Genomic DNA, 20,797 nt, shown 5'->3' on the forward strand with positions numbered 1-20,797 from the left:
TGTAGGAAGCAATGATAGGTGGTGTGCCCAGCACTGAGTATGGAATTCACATAATATATCTATCTTGATGTACGGCTGTCACTATTTGCAGCTCTCCCCATGTACTCTGGAATTTTTCCTGGTTCAAAATGGAGTGACCCCTACGAGCAGCGTGATTGTTGGAAGATGCCACCACACTTCAACTTAGCCTCCGTAGCTTCCTCTTGTGCTACACCTCCACCTCAGCAACCCCATAGTCAGAGTTGCACGTCAGCACTTAACACTGGAAAGATGATTCCGGACACGGGCCAAAGATCGCGGTCTTCAAAATTCAAATGGCGCAGCCTACCAGCGTTCACTTCAATACCGTGTGATGATGAAAAAGAAAAAAACACACTTGACCAAAATTTGTCTGCAATCTGTGGTCTCAGCTGCACCTAGTACAAGCTCCCCTCATGTTGTACTGGGTTAGCACCTCACCCAGGAAGCACCCACAAAGAAAGGGGAAAAATGGATAGCAAACTATGTATCCTCCACAGCTCCATGAATAAATCCTTAAAAACACACTACACAATAACCAGAGGCAGTAATTCAGTAAAGATTCTGTTAAAACTCCCCTTACAAAGTTATTGTATAACCGACTCTATGTTCAAAAATAAATCTTTACCACATAGCATCCTGCCCATTCCTGATGAAGGATCCCATCCTGTGCCGCAACTTTTAAGTATACAAGACGCAGTGGTATATAGAAATAGTCCTCTTAATTAAGTTACAAGGAACAGCCCCTGGTCTGTTCCTGATCTCTGTAACAGCCTTCTTCGAACTTCTCAGAATACACACCACTGGATTCCAGAAGTGGAAGCATACTGTCATTGCAGAACATCACTAGTATCCAGGTAACATAACTCTAAACCTAACAGTCTGGACAGAGACCAGCAGGCAAAATGAAGCTAGCGCAGCTGTGCATTGACCAATGAAAACAAAAGAAATGAGATTAATAAAGATCGCAACCAATAGTAAGTAATGGATGGGATTGATGGGGCCGGGTTCCCTATTGTCAATATACTCTGGATCCCCCTGTCAATGGCTCGTTTGTACCTGCTTAGAAGTGTAGAGGGAACAAATAGCTCATCACATCAGATTCACAAACACAATAGTTCATCACTCTGAAGAATCACAGACTCCAGGTTCTCGGTTAGAAGGTTTATACCAAAGCCAAAAAACCCTTGACATACAAGCACCTCAAGATGAGGTTGTAGAAATACATTTGAACTAACACACAGCCAAACCTACGGGCGATGTTCAATCTCTGGATTGTGAAAAGAATGACGAATTCCAGAACCAGAATGCAGGCAATGAGTGCCCCCACGCATTCCACAGACAACTTCAGAAAAAGGTGTCAAACAGATAGTTTCAGTTATTTGGGTATCACACTGGGATCACGGTTAGAATGGAAACCACACATGACTTATTTAACCACCAAACATGCACAGTTGGCTGGTGTCCTACTGAGAGAGTTAAAATCCTCAGCCACACAACCAATAGCCCCAGCCCTTAAAATATACGATACAAAAGTTAGGGCCTCAATGCTGCATGGGGCTGAACTGTGGGGGGTTTCTGACGTCACAGCCTTGACTAATGCACAAAACAAATTCTTGCGGTGCCTAACAAGGCTCCCGCAATCTACACCATTGGTACCTTTGTACATGGATCTGGGATGTCGGAAAATACAGGACATATCTAGCTTTAGACCTATCGCATATTGGAGGAGGCTAAGGGGTAACACCCGAGCTTTCTCATTATGCTTTAGCGCTTCTAGAAACCAGAAACATGGATTCAGGGGGTAAAATACTATGGTTCAGACAGGTCAAGTCGCTTTTTAAAGCCCTGGGAATGATGGAATTATGGGAAAATCCTTCAGAAAATATCTTCCCCTCTCAAAAGACCTTAAAAGAGTTGTACTGGGCGTACATAACCCAAAGGGAGTTTCAGAAACATACTGATCCATCACTCACCAGGGCCTTTCTGGAACAAAAACACACTCCTGTTTACGAGCGATATTGGGACCTCATTACCATCCCAAATTATAGGAAACTTTTCCATCAATACAGGGTGGGAACCCTTCCTATCAATACATTTACTAGCAAATGCTCGAGTAACAAAGATCACCATCTGTGTCCTTTTTGTGTAGCCCAATCTGAAAGTCTAGCTAATGTTTTGTTTACATGCCCAGCATACAAAGCCCCGCGCCATAAATGGATTAGACCAATCTGCATACAGAAAGGCATCCAAAGAGGCACTGCGGCACTAAGAATTGTTAAAACAGATTGCATTGATAGCATGGTAATTGCACTTGCAAAATATTTAAAATGGATGTGGTCAATACACCGGGATAAATTGAAATTACTGTAGTCTGCATTATTTTACTTTAATCTGGCTCCAAAACCTAAAAAATTTATGAAAAGTAAAAATGGTACTAAATTTTAATGGATTTTATATTTACACAGTATTTATTTTTTTAAATGGTTGTGTTGTAACACCCTGTACATGGCATCGATTGGATAGATTATTTAATGAATTTTCCCTGTAAACTGTGAACATTGGATATAACAAGTATGAAATGTTGTTTTTTACTTTTTTTATTGTGTTGTCTTTTATGACTAATTGTCGAAATAAAGACTTATTTGACTTGACTTGATTAGTCTTCATTCAAGGTACGTAAGTAAAAACCATAGTCTCTTCCTACACTACCACTAACGTGACATCCCTACTCAGCGCGTGAAGACTTCCTAATAAGTATACTCAAGTTGAATAGGTCAAGTAGCCTAAAGCTACAGAGCTCATTCTTCTCTCTCCATCGATCTCCTCTCCTCTCCTAACTCATCTCCTACCCCAGGGCACTGCTCCTAATTCCAACACCAAAATTATAAGACACACCCATTTCACATCATACAATCGCCTCATCCAGCAGGACACCTCCTCGTAGGTGATTTTCCATTTAGTTTCGATAGTCCCAACCTCTTGCTCGATGACCTTGATTCACAGGCCTTCTCCAGTGAGAAAGAACAATGTACAAATGTATCCGGTCCTCCCTGAGCCTAACTCCCAAAAAAAGTGTTATTCTAACTAACAGCGATGAATTTCTCTACATGCAGCAGAAACATGAGAAAAAAGCCTCCACATACACATAAACATTAAGAGCAAACTCCTTCTAAGAGAGCCGGGGAAATACACATGAGGCCTACTGAAAGTCGGCTAACATAAGAATCACCGTGGAACATCATTAAGGATGCATATATGCAGAAATTAATATGGTACACATTTAAATCAATGCATTACATTTCAGTAAACTACTTCTCATTATTCATTTATAAGCGGGCATTCGAATTTTCTCCATTTAGAACACAATTACCTTGTTAATTTCTCAACATGACACGAAATATCTCTATCACTTCAGTTATCACGTTATTACATTTCACATTCTAACGACCAAATGTTAACACAATAAAAGCATGTGCAAACTACTCCTGATTATGATGAACCCCATACAAATGAAAGAGCGCTCTATCAGGCTCAAAGGGTTCCCTTAGGCAAGCTCTAAAAAGTGACCCACCTTTGCAAATCAAAGAATTTAGAACTTGTATAGACACACTGTATAATGTTTTGCAAGTCATGGGAAGCTGCATTCATTTGTGCTTGATGCAGGCAATTTTTGTGGTAGTATGAATGAATGAATGAAAATGTATTTATATAGCGCCTAGCTACCCGGAGGCCTCGTATCGCTGAAATGAAAAGAAGAACAGAATAGGGTCAGTCCACTGTGCTATAGTAGCAATCCAAACAAATGGGTTTGTAAAAGTTTACGGAAGACCAACAGATTGTTGTTTCCCCGTAGGGCCTGGGGAAGGGAATTCCAGATCTTTGCGGCAGTGAATGAGAAGGAGCGTCCGCCCCATCTTACTTTCCTCATTTTCTTGGTGGCAGCCAAGTGTAAAGAGCTAGAGCGTAAAGTTCTATGGGGAAGATATGGAGTTATTAAAGAATGCATGATCGGTGGACCAGTTTTCCACATGGCCTTGTGTGCAAGACACATAGCCTTAAACTGTATCCTGGCTGAGATCGGAAGCCAGTGGAGTTGCCTCAGTGCTGGTCTTGCAGATTGCCATCGTGGGATTTGAAGGAGCAACCATGCTGCACAGTTCTGGGTTACTTGCAGTTTGTTAATAGTGGCCTGAGGAGCTCTGAGATACAAAACATTCCCATAATCCAGGCGAGACAGTATAAGCGCTTGAGCCATTATCCATAACCATAAGGAAGGAGAGGGATGATTTTGCGTCGCATTCTCATCAATCCGTAACAGGTCGCTGAAAGTGAGGTTGCCTGGTGTGTGAAATTCAGAGAGCTGTCAAGCCACATGCCGAGGCTTTTTATCTGTGGTTTTGGGGAGGGTGCAGGGCCCAGACATGCCGGCCACAAGGAGACAGGGACAGTGGTTGATGTATTGCCCAGCAACATGATTTCTGTTTTGCCTCCATTGAGCCTAAGGTAGGAGCGCTCCATCCATCTGGCCACTGCCTCTAGGCAAGGGGCCAGGGAGCTTGACAACCCCTCAGGGTGGTGTAAAGACACCACTAACTGGTTGTCGCCTGCATAGCTGACAATCTTAATGCCAAACGGATGGACGACCCCCGCCAAAGGCCTCATGTAGATATTAAAGAGCGTGGGGCTCAGGGCCGAGCCTTGTGGAACCCCACAGCGCAGGGGCAGTCTTGAGGACACCACATCCCCCTCGAAAACCTGAAAACAGCGGTCGGGTATCAGGGAAATAAACACACACAAAAAAAACCTGTCAACCAGAACATAAAACAGGCACACAAACAGCTCAAAAAACACGGCTCACGCACTGACATATCAAACCAACCCTTTCCGGCAGTGCCGGATTATTTTATAGACCTGTCTGATCATGGCGCTTTCTTTTCTGGCGCAGTGTGATACGGCTCTGCCTGGTAAAGTGTCTCGCCTAAACCGTCACAGAGTGTTATACGGCCCGGCCGGCCTCCTGTGTACTCATACATTAAACTGTTGCGTGGTATTAGAGGAATCTGCCTAGCATGGACTCTCATGTGAAACCATCATACAGCGTTAGAGGCTTAGCTTATGCGTAGCTTCAAATAGAATGAAAACAATGCTACACGACATTGCCTTGTCTCGTCTCTCGTTTGAAGCTACTGTAGCCTAGCTGCCTGTTCAAGTTAGACTGCTGCATCATGTCATAGGCCGTGCTTGCTCTGCGCTATCATAACAGTACTACAGGTGGTAAGGGCTGCACAGGTGGTTAGGGTCCCCTCATGCGTGCTCTCTAGTTTACACTGCGACACCATGTCATGCTTTTAATGTTGTGAGAATGTCAGAGGCGGCCTCTTCAGACTGCCCCCTGCTCGTGGTGTTACAGTGACAGAAGCTCGTGGACTAAAAAGATGCAGCTGTTGCTTCTCCCCCAGGGGGTTTGTTCTGTTTACCTGCGCTCATTTGCATAAATAATGAGCTGGCAATTAGCTGATTTGCCAACCAGTCCTGCAGCTGTCCCTCGCCACCGAAGAGAGGCCGGCTTCCATCAGCGCAGATTTGGCACCACAGCTGGGCGCAGTGTGAGGGGCCGGAGAAAAACTGGCGCGTGCCCTCTCTCTTGCACGCAGGAGACGAGGGCATGGCCGGTAGTGGAGCGCCGTGGGCTGCAGGTCAGGCGAGAAAAGTGGAGAAGAGAACGAAAATACAGCGAAATAAGAAGAGGCGATAGAGAGAAGCAGGAAAAGGAGAAACCGTCCTGAACACAGTGGTACCGGTGAGCGGAGCTCCCAACAGGCTAGAAACCCTTCAGGGGATGAGGTGGAAAGAGAGGAAAAGATATTAATAAGGAAGAGACGACAATTATAGCAAGACAGGGAAGGAGGGAAGATGGATTTGTGGTTACGAAGGTCAGGTGCCCAATGTCACACATTAGCCCTCCAGCTTGTCTTTTTTTTTAACAGCACTTTGTATGCTGGGGTTTTTGAATAATGGTGACAATATTGAAAGAAAAACTGCACGCCAGAAAGCGCAATTTGCTGTTTGGAAAAAGCATGGACAGGATGAATGAGTCACATTTGACTTGCAGCTATGAGTGGAGGGAAGGAGAGTGGGAAGATAACAAGGGAGATCGAAAATAGGGGGCACAGAGAAAGACTTCGCAGGGGCATTACAGGAGACTGGTTAGAAAGAGTCGCATGGGGAAGAAAATCATTACACTATTTATAAAGTATGTGACTTGCACCCGTTATGTAGGTTTCTGCTTGTTTCTCATGTCTCATTTGTTTTGGATTCTGTGGACCTAGATTGCTGGTATTTTTGGACTTGTTGGTTGTGAGTGTGCTCTCTGCCCCTCAGTGCACGTGCCTTTTCAGCTACAAGATGGGACATAATTGGAGGAGACCAACATGGCATATTTAGTCGATAGGTAAATCTATGTTTAACCTGCACAAAAACCTATGCAAAGTTCATACATGTAAACTGCCTAGGCTGTCCTGTTTTCAATGTTTATTTATTGCAGATTTCAGTGGTGTTTTCACAGTATTTTCCAAACCGTTTGGGATCAGTGCCTATAAGGGTTTATTCAGCTGCCTAACCCCAAAAATAAAATAAAAACCTGTGGTTTTTTTCAGTGTTTCCAAAACATGTTTTTTGCAGTGATCGGTATAAAGCGCACATTTGATTTAAAGGAGAAGTAATGAGTGGTATGTAGCATCTTCTAAATGGCAGTGCATCCAATGGATTTATGTTACACTGTTTTAAGCAACGGAAGTCTATATATTGCACTCTCACCCACACTCATATCTTATTAACCTCTTTCACATCTCTTAATTTCTCACATGAACTCTATCAGGACACTGTATGGTTTATATGACTATTAATGGATATAAAAATGTAGATTTTCCTAGTTATTATGACGGAAAGTCTTAATTTTTATTAAAGACACGGAGGCGAGTGTTATGCTTTCTAATCGTGCATTTATTGCAATAGCAGCCAGAAAGAGAATAAACTACAGTTCCCAGAGGGCCAGGGAACAACTGGGCCATGGGAACGTGAAAAAACAAGAATACAGTAACCAATAAGCATTAAGTAAATAGATAAGAGGCCATACTGACTGCACAGCGTCCTCTTTTTGCTGACGAGCTGGTCAGATAAAGTCATTGAACAAGGGAAAAATAGACATAACAATAGAAACAGCCAGAGTCCAGGAGCAGATATCTTGAATCACAGGGAGCCAAGGCCAAAATCCAACTTGAGCATCTGGAGAAGGATCCGGGAGAGCCGAGGAAGTCCACAAGGGTGAAGCACGAAGACGATGGAGGGAAGACCTCTTATGATGAAGCAGGTGGCAAGGCCGGATTCGCTGTAGGGAGGGAGAACACAAATTAGAAGTGTAGAGGCGGGATAATACTCGCCTCCGTGTCCTTAATAAAATTAAGACTTTCCGTCATAATAACTAGGAAAATCTACATTTTATGACAAGACCGGAGGCTCTTATTATGCTTGTTCAAAGCATATTAATAACATCAGAAGCAACAGAATGAATAGGCTTACAGTAGAACATGCGGAAGATATTGTCATTGGACCAATCAGCTGATCTCAGAATGTCCTCCAAGCGGGAACCGGACCAAAAGGCCTTGGAGGCCATGGCTCCCCTGGCCGAATGCGCTCCGAGAACAGAGACGTCAATACCGGCAAGAGACATAACCCAACTAACCCACCTGGCGAGGGTAGGGGAAGAGACAGGAAGGTGGGGCTTGCAGAAGGAAATAAGCAGTTGGGAGCAAGAGGACGTTCTGAGATTAGCGGTCTTTTGTTCATACACTTTCAAACATTGTCCCACACAAAGTTGAGGTTGATCAGGAAAATAAGGATAAAACACTGAATCCAAGTTGGTTTTTGTTCTCCTGCGAATCTGGAACAGAACACCTGTAGGGGAAAATTGTCTAGAAGAAATATCTAAAGCTCTGACATCAGAAACTCTTTTGATAGAAATCAAACAAAGTAACATAGTTAGCTTGGCAGATAACATTTTGAGAGATAAACTAGAATTAGCAGGCCAATTCATGAACAGTTTAAGAACAACAGAAACATCCCATAAATAGTTATACTTAGCCAACGGAGGTTTAGCACATCGAACACCCTTGAGGAGTCGGCAGATTAGGGGATGGGCACCAACTGGTTTGCCATCGATTTGAACATGGTTGAGGGAAATCGCGGAGCGATAAAGGTTGATGGTACAATAGGCCTTACCTGAGCTGGACTCAGAGGCCAAGAAGTTGATTACAAAACTTAGAGGGGTTGAAAGGGGATCGACATCCCTTGCCAAACACCAGCTTGCCGAAAGAGACCAGGCGGATTTGTATGCTTTAGAGGTGCCAGGGGCCCAGGCCTGATTGATGAAGAGAGCAGCCTCTTGTGAAATGAGGATGTTAGGAGGGAGAGGCCGGAAACTTTCCAGGCCGACAGGGTCAAGGAGTTGTCCAGAATGAGACTGTGATGGAGGCCTTGGGGATTGAGAAGCAGGTCGTCGAAAGAAGGAATCAGAACCGGAAAGTCCGTTGCCATCTCCAACAAGGAGGGAAACCATATTTGGGCCTGCCAAAAGGGGGCAATCAGAACCAGAGAAGTGGACTGGCGTCGAACTTGGGACAGAACCCTGCTGATCATCAGGAAGGGAGGAAAAGCATAATTGAGGTAATGAGACTAGTCCTGGAGGAATGCATCTGTAGCGAGGGCCAGAGGATCCGGCCGCCAACTGAAGAACTGGGGTAATTGACAGTTGAGGCGGGAAGCAAAAAGATCTATAGAGAAAGGACCCCATTTGCGAGAAAGAGAGAGAAAAACTGAGAGACAAAGCTTCCAATCGCTGGAATCGTGGAGAAACCTGGAGTGCCAATCTGCTACCAGATTGAAACATTGTCCATGCGGAGAAGGATGGAACATTTGATTCTGTCTTTGGAAAGGCTTTGGATCGCAAAGGAACCTGCAAGCATCTCTAAACAGTTGATGTGCAACTTGGACTCCTCGGCGGACCATGTACCTCCAGTCGAGATTGGTCCACATCGGGCGCCCCAACCCGACAGGCTTGCATCGGATTCTAATACAAGATCTGGGGCAGTAGCGAAGATAGTGCGCCCGTTTCACGCATCTAAATGGTCTATCCACCATTGAAACTCTGTGCGGGATTCTTGGTCTAGGGCGACAAGATCTGCGTAGGCAAGGCCTTGACGAAGATGCCTAATTTTTAGGCGCTGGAGAGCGCGATAATGGAGGGGACCTGGGAATATGGCCTGGATGGAGGAGGAAAGAAGGCCGACAATCCTGGCCAGAGACCTGAGGGACAGAAGAGATGACTGAAGGACGGAGGCAATCTCCGCTTTGATTCTGGAAACCTTGGAAAGAGGCAGGAGGAGGGAAGCGGCCACCGAGTCCACCAGGAAACCAAGAAACTCCAAGTTCTGAGACGGAGTCAAGGATGACTTCTCCGTGTTGACAAGAAAACCCAAGTCCAGGAGAAGGGATTGAGTCGTTTGAAGATCTGACAGGAGAGAAAGTCTGTCGGAATTCAGGATCAGAATATCGTCTAGGTAGATGATAGGTCTGATTCCGAGAGCGCGGAGAAAGGCAACCACTGGTTTCAACAGCTTTGTGAAACACCATGGAGCGGAAGAAAGACCAAAGGGGAGAGAGGTAAAACAATAGGTCACTCCGGACCACTGAAACTGGAGAAACTTCCAATGGGACTGGTGGATAGGAACTGTGAGATATGCATCCTAAAGGTCCAAACGAACCATCCAATCTTTTGGACGAAGAGTATCTCTTAAATGGAGAATAGTCTCCATTTTGAAGTGACGATAAATTACAAACTCGTTGAACCACTTGAGGTTGACAACAGGACGCAGTTTTTTGTTTTTCTTTTGAACAAGAAAAATGGAGCTTAGAAAGCCGGAGGAGTCGAAGGGAAAAATCTGAATGGCCTGTTTTTGGAGAAGAGAAAGAATCTTGGTAGAGATGAGATTGGCCATATGGGAGGAGAAAACCAGGGGGTGGGAGGGAGGACTGGAGAGGAGGAGAAGAAAACTCTATGAGGTAGCCTTGAACAGTTCTGAGAACCCAAGGGTCTGAACTTATGGTGCGCCATTTTGCCAGAAACAGTTTTAGACGGCCCCCTACAGGAGGGGAAGAAGAAAGGCTTACCTTGTTGGGCGGAGTTGGAGTTACGATAGGTCTTTTGACCTCTACCTCGGAAGCCACGGCCTGGTTGTGGGTAGAACTGAGGCTTGTATTCTTGGGAGGAGTTGAAGGAGCCTCTGGAGCCTTGATTGTAGGGACGGCCGGAAGAGCGACCCCTGCCTCGTCCGGTCCATCCAAAAACACGAGGGGCAAAAACGTTCTTAATAGATTGCTAAGCCTTGTCAAGGGAGGCAAAGGTTGAAACGAGCCTGCTAAGGTCACGGACCAAGTTGTCGCCGAATAGGAGACCATTTGCTTTGGGACCAGGATCCATGGGGGCGAGATTGGCAAGTTTGGGATCCAGCTTAATCAAAAGTCCCTTACGTCGTTCATGGGTAATGGCAGAATTGGCATTGCCTAAGAGACAGAAAGCCCGTTGGGCCCACATGGAGATGTCTTCTGCAGAGAGATCTAAACCTTCAAGGTGGGCGGATTCTGCCATGTCCAAAATACGGGCCAGAGGACCCACCACATCCAATACCTTGTCCTGACAGGAGGACCACGCCTTGTCTACCCCTTTGCGGGGGTCCTTGCCAAACTTGGAGAAGAAGGAGAGGAGGGATTGATCGATAGAAGGAATGGGTGATTTTGTCGGGCAAAGATGGTTTGGGACACTCAGATTTGAGTCTAGACCGCACAGCGGTCTCCAGAGGAAGGCGCAAACGGGCCGAAATATATTCGCTCACATGGTGTGACGGAAGCCATTCAGTTGAATTGGGGTGGCGGATGGAGGAGGGGTCGAACATGGGGAGACCCTCAGAGTCATAAACCGGCTCAAACGTAAAGGCATCAGACTTAGAAAGTTTGGGAGGGGAAGGGGGGTCAGCAATATCAAATACATCAAATAGGTCATCTGTATCAGCCATATCATCGTCTGTGTCCAAGACGGTGGAAATAACCAATTTTTTGATTGGTGACTCTGCGTGCTTAGTCTTTTGCTTTTTCTTGCCTCTGAACCAACAAACCCCTCCTTACTAGGAGGCCTGGGAGGCACAATGTCCTCAGTCACATGCGAGAAAGACTCGCCCATCAACAAAGACGACTTTTTGGAAGCATGCACAGAAGCAGAGCGGTCCACCTTACGTTTTCTGCTATCCCCCGCAGAATGGGCCAGTGCCTTGGACAGAAGGCTTTGCATGGAGTTCTCCATGGACTTAGACATACGTTTCATGGACAATTCCACAGCATTCTCCACAGAATTATTGATAAAATTACTTAAGTCCTGCTTAAATGACCCACTGTCCTCCTTTGAGGGGACTTCCTCTGAGGAACTATCACGTTCCATGAAAACTGTGGAAGGAGACATAATAGAGGCAGGAAAGGGTTAACTGAGAAGGGGAAAGCACTGTGGGCGTGTGCGGGGCGGGCTCGAAACGAGCGTAGGAAGAAAGAGAACACCAAACCGGGCCGAGGCAGGAGCTCCAAAGCTTCGTGAGGAAGACAGCAACGGAGGTAAACATACGTGCGAGCGGCGCGAGGAGACAGAGCCGGATGATACCACCGGCACTGCGAGGGGGGGAGGGGAAACAGCTGACAGACCGAGAGCGGTCAGGAACTGAAGCGTGAGTAGCGGGAAAGGCAAGCGCGCCGCAGCGCGAAGGGAAGAAACGCTGTAAAGCGCAAAACCACAGCAAACAGAATAAAAAAGAATACCACAACAGTAATATAATTAAAACTGTGAGCAAAGATAAGAGAGCACTTATCTGACTGCGAGCAGGAAGAAAAGAGGGAAGCTGCGCAGTCAGTATGGCCTATTAGTGGAGAAGTGTGGCTCAATGGTTAGAGCGGCAGACCTTGATGCAGAGTGCTGGCCAGGGACCAGGGTTCGATTCCCGCCTCGGCGGGATCGGGCTTAAATTCCTCTGACTGGATATTCACGCCTCAGTGCTGAATCTAAGCATGGGCCCCACGCTGCAACTCTGGGCAATAGCTTGCTTAGTCTCCACAACGGCCCCCGATACACAAGGGATGCCTGGTTTCACCATGGGATGCCCAGGAGTGGACACCTCACAAGGAAAAGCCAGGAGGGGTTCCCTTGTGGTAGGAGTACAAGCGCCGGGATACTTACGGGTGACTGTTCGCGCTATACAAATACAACACATTTACATTTACATTATCTATTCACTTGATGCTTATTGGTTACTGCATTCTCGTTTTTTCATGGTCCCATGGCCCAGTTGTTGCCTGGACCTCTGGGAACTGTAGTTTATTCTCTTTCTGGCTGCTATTGCAATAAATACAAGATTAGAAAGCATAATAGGAGCCTCCAGTCTTGTCATAAAATGTAAGAGTGCTGTATTCAAAAGGTGTAACAAAAAAATTCTGGACACTGATGGGGGCCCTTCACCTTCTCTTTTTTGAATAAAATAACATTGTAGGGGCGGTCAACCCAGCCTGTGGTGTTTGGCAGGTGTCCTGCTGTCAATACTGACTTGTTGGGAAAAGGGGCTGATGTATCAAAGTAGTTTACTCATTCTGTGTGTGCAAAAGAGTTAAACAGTGCCAAAAGATCAAATATGATTGTAATATTAGTAGATTCGTTACAGTGTATAAAATAACTAAATCAGACTGTAAACATTCTTCTCAACCCTGCACTTTTTCTCCAAGCACAAAAAACTGGAGGAAACAAAAGGAAGAAGAAACAATATTTTAATGCTATCCCTAAACAACAAAACTCATGGGCAATAATTCTAGACTAGTCTGTCCGCTGTTATCTTGTATAACAAAGCCATATTGTGTCGACCCCTTCAAAAAGAAATAAAAATGGCCCATTCTCTTTCACTTTCTTATCAATGAATGGCATTGGTTGTACGGGTGTGTAGCAGTGCTTATTTGTTTACACTGATGAGGGTAATTTCCTTTTCAGTAGGGTTTCATCAGGTATTATTGGTTTAAACCTACAAAGGGTAGCCCAAAATGTTTGACTCTGGGCCAGTCTCCTAGTAGAACAGGGGCTGGCTACACCTTTTAATTCATAACAAGAAAAACCAGGCTAAAAAACACATACCACCTATACATAATTTCAATCAAATGGGTATCATGACTCACTCCTTGGCAAGGCTATCCTCATTTATCTAGTCATGCCCAACCATATGGGTTAGTCATTGTTAAAAGATAATCAACCACCCAGTTCCGGGTACAGGCCCATTGACCAACAGTCTCAAAATGGGCTTATCAATTATAATAAAGAAAAAATGTGAGGTGGGTAAGAAAGTGCCTTGCATAACCACCATCGATGGAGCTACTGGTTGGTACTCACCAGTTTGCTCACTGTGTCATCAGCAGCACTTTCTTGACAGAAAAAGAACATATCCTAACTCAAAAACTAATCTGAGTAAAAGGTGTGTAAATGAAGGTGGTATCTATCCACCATCTAAGCCCCATAATGTAACAAAAGGGGAACTAAACACCCCAAACATTAAAATAGAGACGTGAACATCTATCCCACATATGTTGAATTTTAAACTAGAATTCACACTCAATTAAAAAGACGGCATATATAGACTATTTTACCTGAACTGCCGACATGTTTCATTGCCCTTACAATTCGCGGCAATTTCATCAGGGCACGGACACATCCCCACCTCGAAAAACGCACTGGACAAGTGGTTGCCAGCTGGACTCCTACCAGCAACTCACTGGGGAGGACCCGATTGATAACTACCCCCACAACTCAGTACAGCCAAGAATAAACACCGCCATGCTGGGTGCTCGCGTTTCACTGCTCGGACAATTTTCCCTTGCCAAGTGAGAGGTATGCCACTGTCTTGCTTATTTCATAACTCATGGTTTATAAGTTTGCTTATGAGACATAGTTCTATTTGTTTGTCTAGTTTGATTTGTTTACAGATTATAGGACGGTGGTTCTGTGAAGATCTGATGCTTCTGTTGGCACCATTGCGAATCAGTTACTCACGCATCTTCTCTTTTGCCCTCCTCCATTTTCCACTGGTTCCTAATTCCGGTGTTAACTTACATTATCTGCATTGGAATGGGTGGATGCTCAGGACGATCAGCTATAAACTTTAAGGAAATACATCTTCTAAAACAAATTCTGACATGCAGTGTGCCTTCACACCACCATTAAAGGCATTTAAAACCATAGCATAAGGGCTGATCAGCAGGACTCTAGCAATGTTAGGCCCAGTTATATAAAGTTTAAATGTGGAACATAAAAGTTGTGCTGCCTTACATGTTTGTGCAGTCACAGTGATCAAGATCACTTTTTATTGCTTTCCTTGTACTTGCTTTCTGTGGTAAAGGCAGTGCAATGATTCAGACAACTCCTTGTACACATAAGGTTTATTCGTACCAAAACAACTCCTATTGCTACTGCACTTGCATCCACCATAACGATGGTTCTCAACTCAGCTTGAAACGGTACCAATACATCTGCCTTGGCAATCTCATTCCTCATTACGGAAAAGGTTGTTTGCTTTGAATCACATCACACAAATTTCCTACCTTTCCTCAGTAATTGCAGCTGCTAAATTGCATTTTTGCACTGTGTAACCACTAAAATTAAATTGGGAACTGTTTTTAGAACTTCTTTTAAAATATACCTTTTTTATCAGTTTTAGAGCGGGCCCGCTGTGCTTTTGGGTCAGCGCTCAAATTTCTTCTTCCTTGGGTATAAAAATCATGCAGCTGCGACGCAGCGGGCGCGCCAAAGACAAGCTTGACTGCGCCCATCCGTGCAACGGCAGAAAACAGCACCAACCATGCTGCTGGATTTGGATTTAACAATGCGGCCAACGTTGGTTATCGATATACGAGCAAACAACTACAGGCCATAGGTGAGTTGGGAGGTGGGGGCGGCGAGTACAAACCGGCAGAGGTGGTTGGACCGGTAGCGGACGTGGCAAGAGGGAATACCCTTATGTGTGGCCTGCTCAATGTAAGATCCTTGCCAAAGCACTATTTGGAGATCCAAATATTGCTGGAAACACATAATATGAATGCTCTTTTTATGACTGAGACATGGATGCTCTCTGGGTCCAATCTAAAGCTGGGGCTGACTTGCCCACCGGGATATAAAGCATTTCATCTGCCACGACTGAGCGGTAGAGGAGGCAGGGTTGGGATTATTTTTAAAGAGAAATGGGACATCACCTCAATGGATATTGATGAGGTGAAGGGCACTGAACTACTAGGATTTGTGCTCAAAGACCTTAAAGGACATGCGCTGACCGGCATAGTTTGTTATAGGCCTCCTGGAGCAGCCAGTGCTCAACAACAGCTGGAGTTAACTGATGTTTTCAGTAATATGGCGCTTACGTACACTAGACTAATGACTTTGTGGGACTTCAATTGGTGGCCTAATGAAAGCTTGGACTCGGGCTATTAAAGTCTACTCCTGGCGTGTGAGAACCTTATCTACAACAATGGGTCACTGAGTCCACGTATAGGGAAGGGCATGTATTGGACTTAATTTTCTCTGGAAAAAAAGTCATAGGAATGGAAAATGTCCTGCTTGTGGGCTGGTCTGACCATTATCTGATTAAATTCTGGCTGTATGACCCTAGGTTGAACATTTCAACCAATAATGTGACAAAGAACTATCAAGGTAGGGACTGGAATGGATTTTTGGAAAGGGCAACATTATCTGTACTCTTCACTGATGGAACTTTTGATGCAGACAAGCAGGTGGATGTGAACCATGCGGTTTTCTGCGACCAGATTAGCGCTAGGCTTGATCAGATAGCGCCTCTAAAAATCGTACAAAAATCAGGTAGAACCTCAACCCCGTGGTACAACAAAAAACTGAGAAATTTGAAAAAGGGCTGTAAGTAGGCTGTGTGGAAGTTGAAGAAGGCATATGCAGATGAGGATAAAAGCGCCTGGAAGGCGACAATAGCTAACTATATGAAAGAAATTTCCACAGCAAAAGCGGAGTACTTTGCAGATACTATGCTGAAGTCACCCAATAGTACTAGGAGTATCTTCAAAATAGTGAATGATATCTCCAGTCCTGATTGTACAAAAAATTAGATTCATCCTACACAATATCGCTGGGAAAGTCTAGCTGCTTTCTTTGAGGATAAGATTAGTAAAATCATCAATGGGCTGCAAGTGGGGAATACGTTTAACAAAGAGGCCAGGCGGTCATCACCGAATCAGAAGGAAGAACAGGTAGGAATGGTTAATTCTGGCACTTTAGATTATTTTGAGATACCTTCGAAGGAGGATTTCAACAAAGTAGCCCTTAGTGTCTCCTACGGCTCTCATTTGTATCCACTACCACATAAAATATGGAAAGCATTGGGTTTAGAACTCTTCCCGATACTCCGGCTGATCTGCAGCTAATCTTTGAGTAGTGGGATAGTACCGACCTACTGGAAACAAGCAATAGTAACACCATTTTTGAAAAACGCCACGCTCGATCCAGCATGCCCAAAAAATTATCGACCCATTTCCCTTATACCCTATCCGGTGAAGATAATAGAGCGACTGGTTAGTAGGACACTCTCCCAGTTTTTAGAAGCTAATAACAAACTAGAGGACGTGTAATTGGCTTCCATCCAGGACACGGGACAGAGACTGCCTTAGTGATTGCCCTGGACAATGTTCGAATGCAAGCGGACAGAGGGCAATCAGCTATACTGATTCTGTTGGACCTGTCCGCCGCATTCGAAACGGTTAACCACGAGGTCTTAGTGGCTAAGCTTACAGGAGTTGGGGTGGAGGGTACTGCATTGAAGTGGTTTCAGTCTTACTTGGCTGATAGATGATTGGCAGTAGCTCTCCCCCCTTACCAATTAGGATTCACCAATATCCAGCCTGGTGTCCCTCAGGGGTCCGCGGTTCGTCCAATTTTGTTCAATACATATATGAGGCTGCTGATTGATGTTATTAGGTCACATATTATTATTATTTTTTTTTAAACCTTTATTTTCATTTTTGCAGCAATACATTTGTGGGGCTACAACCACAGGGGCCAGCCGTCACTAAATGAAACAGAAACTTGGTATTGCATAAATACACAGCTCTTCAGTCGACAGCCCGGGGACCTGGCAGCGATTCAGCATACAGTTCGTGTGAATCATAGGCTATTGCACAGGATGAGGTTAAGGTTTTACATTTTAAATATAAACAATAAATAAACCAAAACTAAGTCACATATTATTGATCTTGTAAACTATGCAGATGACACACAGCTTATCTTGTCATTGGAAGGAAACAACTCCATGTTACTGGAAGATTTCCATGCCTGTATGCAGGACACTGCACAATGGTTAAAAAACAATTATTTACAATTCAATGGCGATAAGACAGAGAACTTGTGCTGTGCAGCTGGGAAAGTTCTGTCTGTACTTCCAATGGGGTTCTGGCCTATTCCTATGGCACCACTGGTAGCCTCTGAGATGGTGTGTAACTTGGAAGTTAGTCTCGATAACAAGCTGAGTCTAGAGACTCAAGTGAACAAAATGGTTGGGAGATACTTCTCTCTTATTAGAGTGCTTCAGAAGGTCCTTCCTCTGTTGCCAACACAGGCCAGAGCACTGATAGTTAGGAGTTTCATCCTGAGCCGACTGGACTATTGCAATGCTTTGCTGCTGGAGTCCCCAAGGTATTTGACTGGGAGACTCGAGAGGATTCAGATAATGGCAGCCAAGTTAGCTCTAGCAAGTTCATGATACTCATCAGCTTCTCAGGCCCACTGGCTTCCAGTACTACAGAGGATACAATTTAAGTCGCTCTGCATTGTTTTTAAAGCCCTGCATGGCCTTAGGCGCACACCATTTCAGAACAAATTTGAATGTTATGCTCACTCCAGCAGTCTTCGTCCCTCTTCAGCTAAACTGGTGAGAGTGCCCAGGCTCAGAAGGAAAAAATCAGGAGGAAGGACCTTTAGTATTGCAGTGGTACAGCGCTGGAATAGGCTTCCAATCGACCTTAGACAGATGGAAAACCTGCTGCAGTTTAGGGAGAAATTAAAGACCTGGCTCTTTCCCAGAGTATAATGCTAGTTCTTACATTTTTACTGGAATTTTGTCCCTCTTTTAGCACCTGTGATCGGTAGGGAACACGTACCTTAGCGCCAGGATACCTGTAGGGTCACAGTGCACTTTATAAGTTCTGATAATAATAACAACAATAACAATTCTCTTTAACCCCTTCGATGCTCATGACGGAACGGTTCCGTCATGAGCGTCGGTTGGCCTGTGCTCATGACGGAACCGTTCCATCATGAGCCCGTTGGCTCATTAGAACCCTCAGCAGAGCTGCGTTAGAATTCGCGCCACGCTGAAGGTGTTAAGGCTCTGTCTTGTGGGCAAAGTCCTTCACACATTTTGAATAGTATTCCACAAGATCTATGAATGATCTGAGGGTATCTCTATCATATGAGATTTTAGAGTTCACAATGGCACTCACCAAATTTACTTTCGGTTTCCTATCATCCCTGGTTATCAAGTAGCATAAATGCTCTGTCTCCTGAACAAAAAACACACACTTTTCTTTACGTGAGGTCAAACCAGCACATCCAATCCGTGTCAACATCTCATTCAACACTTTGTTGGGTTCCGTAACATCTTCACCAAACACCCTAAGAAAGTTGGAAGCATAACAAAAGATGAGTTTACACTAATGTTCCTCTGTGGTTAGACCAGTGTCAGTAATTTTTATAAGTAAAACACACAATAGTGTTGGACCAAGAATTTCAGCGAGAACAGAAACCTCAATAGTATGCGCATCACTGAAGATAAGGTAAAGGATAATTTGAAGCAGGACACGACAAGAACAAAGTGTGCATATCACTGAGTATAACTCAAACTATTCAAATTAAGCTGCCCAAGTGTCCAGGATATGCTAGGCAATAAATGTCCTTAAAACTGAAAACATCCTTGTGAGAAGAGAAGATGACTCCACCTCCACATAACCTCTACTGATAATACTGTTCCAGTCGAGTAAATAGGTCACACCTTCTAACAGCGAGTTGCAGTGCTCCGGCTTGTTGCGCTCAATTGAAGGAGACTGGCTATGTTCTTGTGGGTAAGATGTAATGCCTGAATCGTATTAAACATCTCAGGAAACTGCTTGCACTGGAATTCTTTAGTGCAGACAGGCAGGCAAAGAGTGGAATGCAAGAGACGCGCATTGCTCACTGTGCGACCTTAAAATAATGATGCATCACAGTATCCCTGAAATGCCTGTTCCATGCTGCATGGTCCCAATGAATACTGTGTAATGGTCTAACCAAAATGGCTGTAGTGCCGGCAGGTTGAAAAGGGACCTGGGAGTTAGGTCATTCAATGACCAAGCTATATTGCGCACTTTGCTCTTTTGGTACATACTGGTTATTATCTCTGATTTGGCACTGTATGCTGCTGCTTTTAATGAAGTTTCAGCCCTAGATAGAAATAAAAAAAATCGGGTGGATAAATATGTGAATACCATCCGGGCAGCAATTGGTCTCTCAAATGAGTTTGTTGGTCCCCAGCCCCTGCATACAAAGGACCAAATAAAACTCCAATACTGGTCATGGGTAGAGCAGACTAATTATTTGGTAGCCTAACTGATGTTTTTTTGAACATTAAATCTGTTAAATGTCTTGAGAGCGACTTTGATATTATCAAGGAGCCTGGGGACAGGAAACTGGATAGTCAGTTTCGATACGGCTGTTTACCTATTAATGCTTTTATCAATTCTTGACAGAACAACAACAGCCAGCCTAAGGGCTATCCCTCGCGTTCAAATCGAAACGAAACCATTGGCCATGTATTCTTTGCATGTCCTGCGTATGCAAGACCAAAAAGGAACTGGTTGGCTCCTGTATGTAGTCTGTTGGGGACCCACAGACATTATGAAGCTCTACGTATTATAAAATCAGATGCAACACCATTATTTATGTGTGCAGTCGCTAAATTTCTTGGCCAGTTTTGGGCTATTAGGCGGAGGCTACTGACTACCACCTCAAATGCTATGATTCAAATGTAGGAAAATATTATGACCTGAGGGTGTTTCATTTCCCAAGATAATGTCTACAAAATCTGGTTTTAAGTACTTCTAATGTGTTTTATTGTTCTTACTCTTAATGTATAAGACGCAAAGGGGCCGCAATGAACAATATAGAGTTGTTGGGCTTTACAGAATAACAACTGTAACAATAGTTATTTAAACGATTGCACTTGCACTTTAGTTTTTTTCTTAGCCATTTTTAATAGTGATTTTAAATAGTGAGTTATGTTCCTTGTTGATCTTTTTTGTGTTTATAGGACTGTATTTTAGGAATATTGATTCCTTAGAATCTGGTGTACAGAATTTTTTTTGTACTAATTCTATTTCGACCACTATTGATAAGGAACTTTGGGGGTCAGTCCGCCTGCCCACCATCCTATCGGGAAAGGGGACCGTCTGCAATAAGGACGGGGGTCTTGTGGGGGAAATTAGGATGGGCCTGCCACAGTGGCGGGCGCATCCTGCATTCCTGTCTTTGTGGCGGGCGGTGCACTGCCCGCCACAATGCCAGGAAGGCATGTTGTGCTCTTCCATGCACAACATGTCAGGCACTGCG

The 20,797-nt window shown here is 44.4% G+C and overlaps 1 protein-coding gene across 1 annotated transcript in view; it reads right to left on the reverse strand.

Annotated features, from left to right (window-relative positions):
• Positions 1-10,453: 10,453 nt before the first annotated feature.
• LOC147730776 (uncharacterized) overlaps positions 10,454-20,797 on the reverse strand; it is a 113,725-nt gene continuing 103,381 nt past the window's right edge. Inside the window, exons 6-9 of the mRNA XM_086954113.1 lie at positions 18,747-18,829; positions 11,257-11,571; positions 10,968-11,155; positions 10,454-10,819 (exon numbers count right to left, since the gene is read on the reverse strand). Of these exons, the coding sequence (XP_086810239.1) occupies positions 10,454-10,819; positions 10,968-11,155; positions 11,257-11,571; positions 18,747-18,829 (952 nt within the window). The remainder of the gene's footprint in view (positions 10,820-10,967; positions 11,156-11,256; positions 11,572-18,746; positions 18,830-20,797) is intronic.

Source organism: Lissotriton vulgaris, chromosome 2_1, assembly GCF_964263255.1.
Source record: "Lissotriton vulgaris chromosome 2_1, aLisVul1.2, whole genome shotgun sequence".
Taxonomy (NCBI): domain Eukaryota; kingdom Metazoa; phylum Chordata; class Amphibia; order Caudata; family Salamandridae; genus Lissotriton; species Lissotriton vulgaris.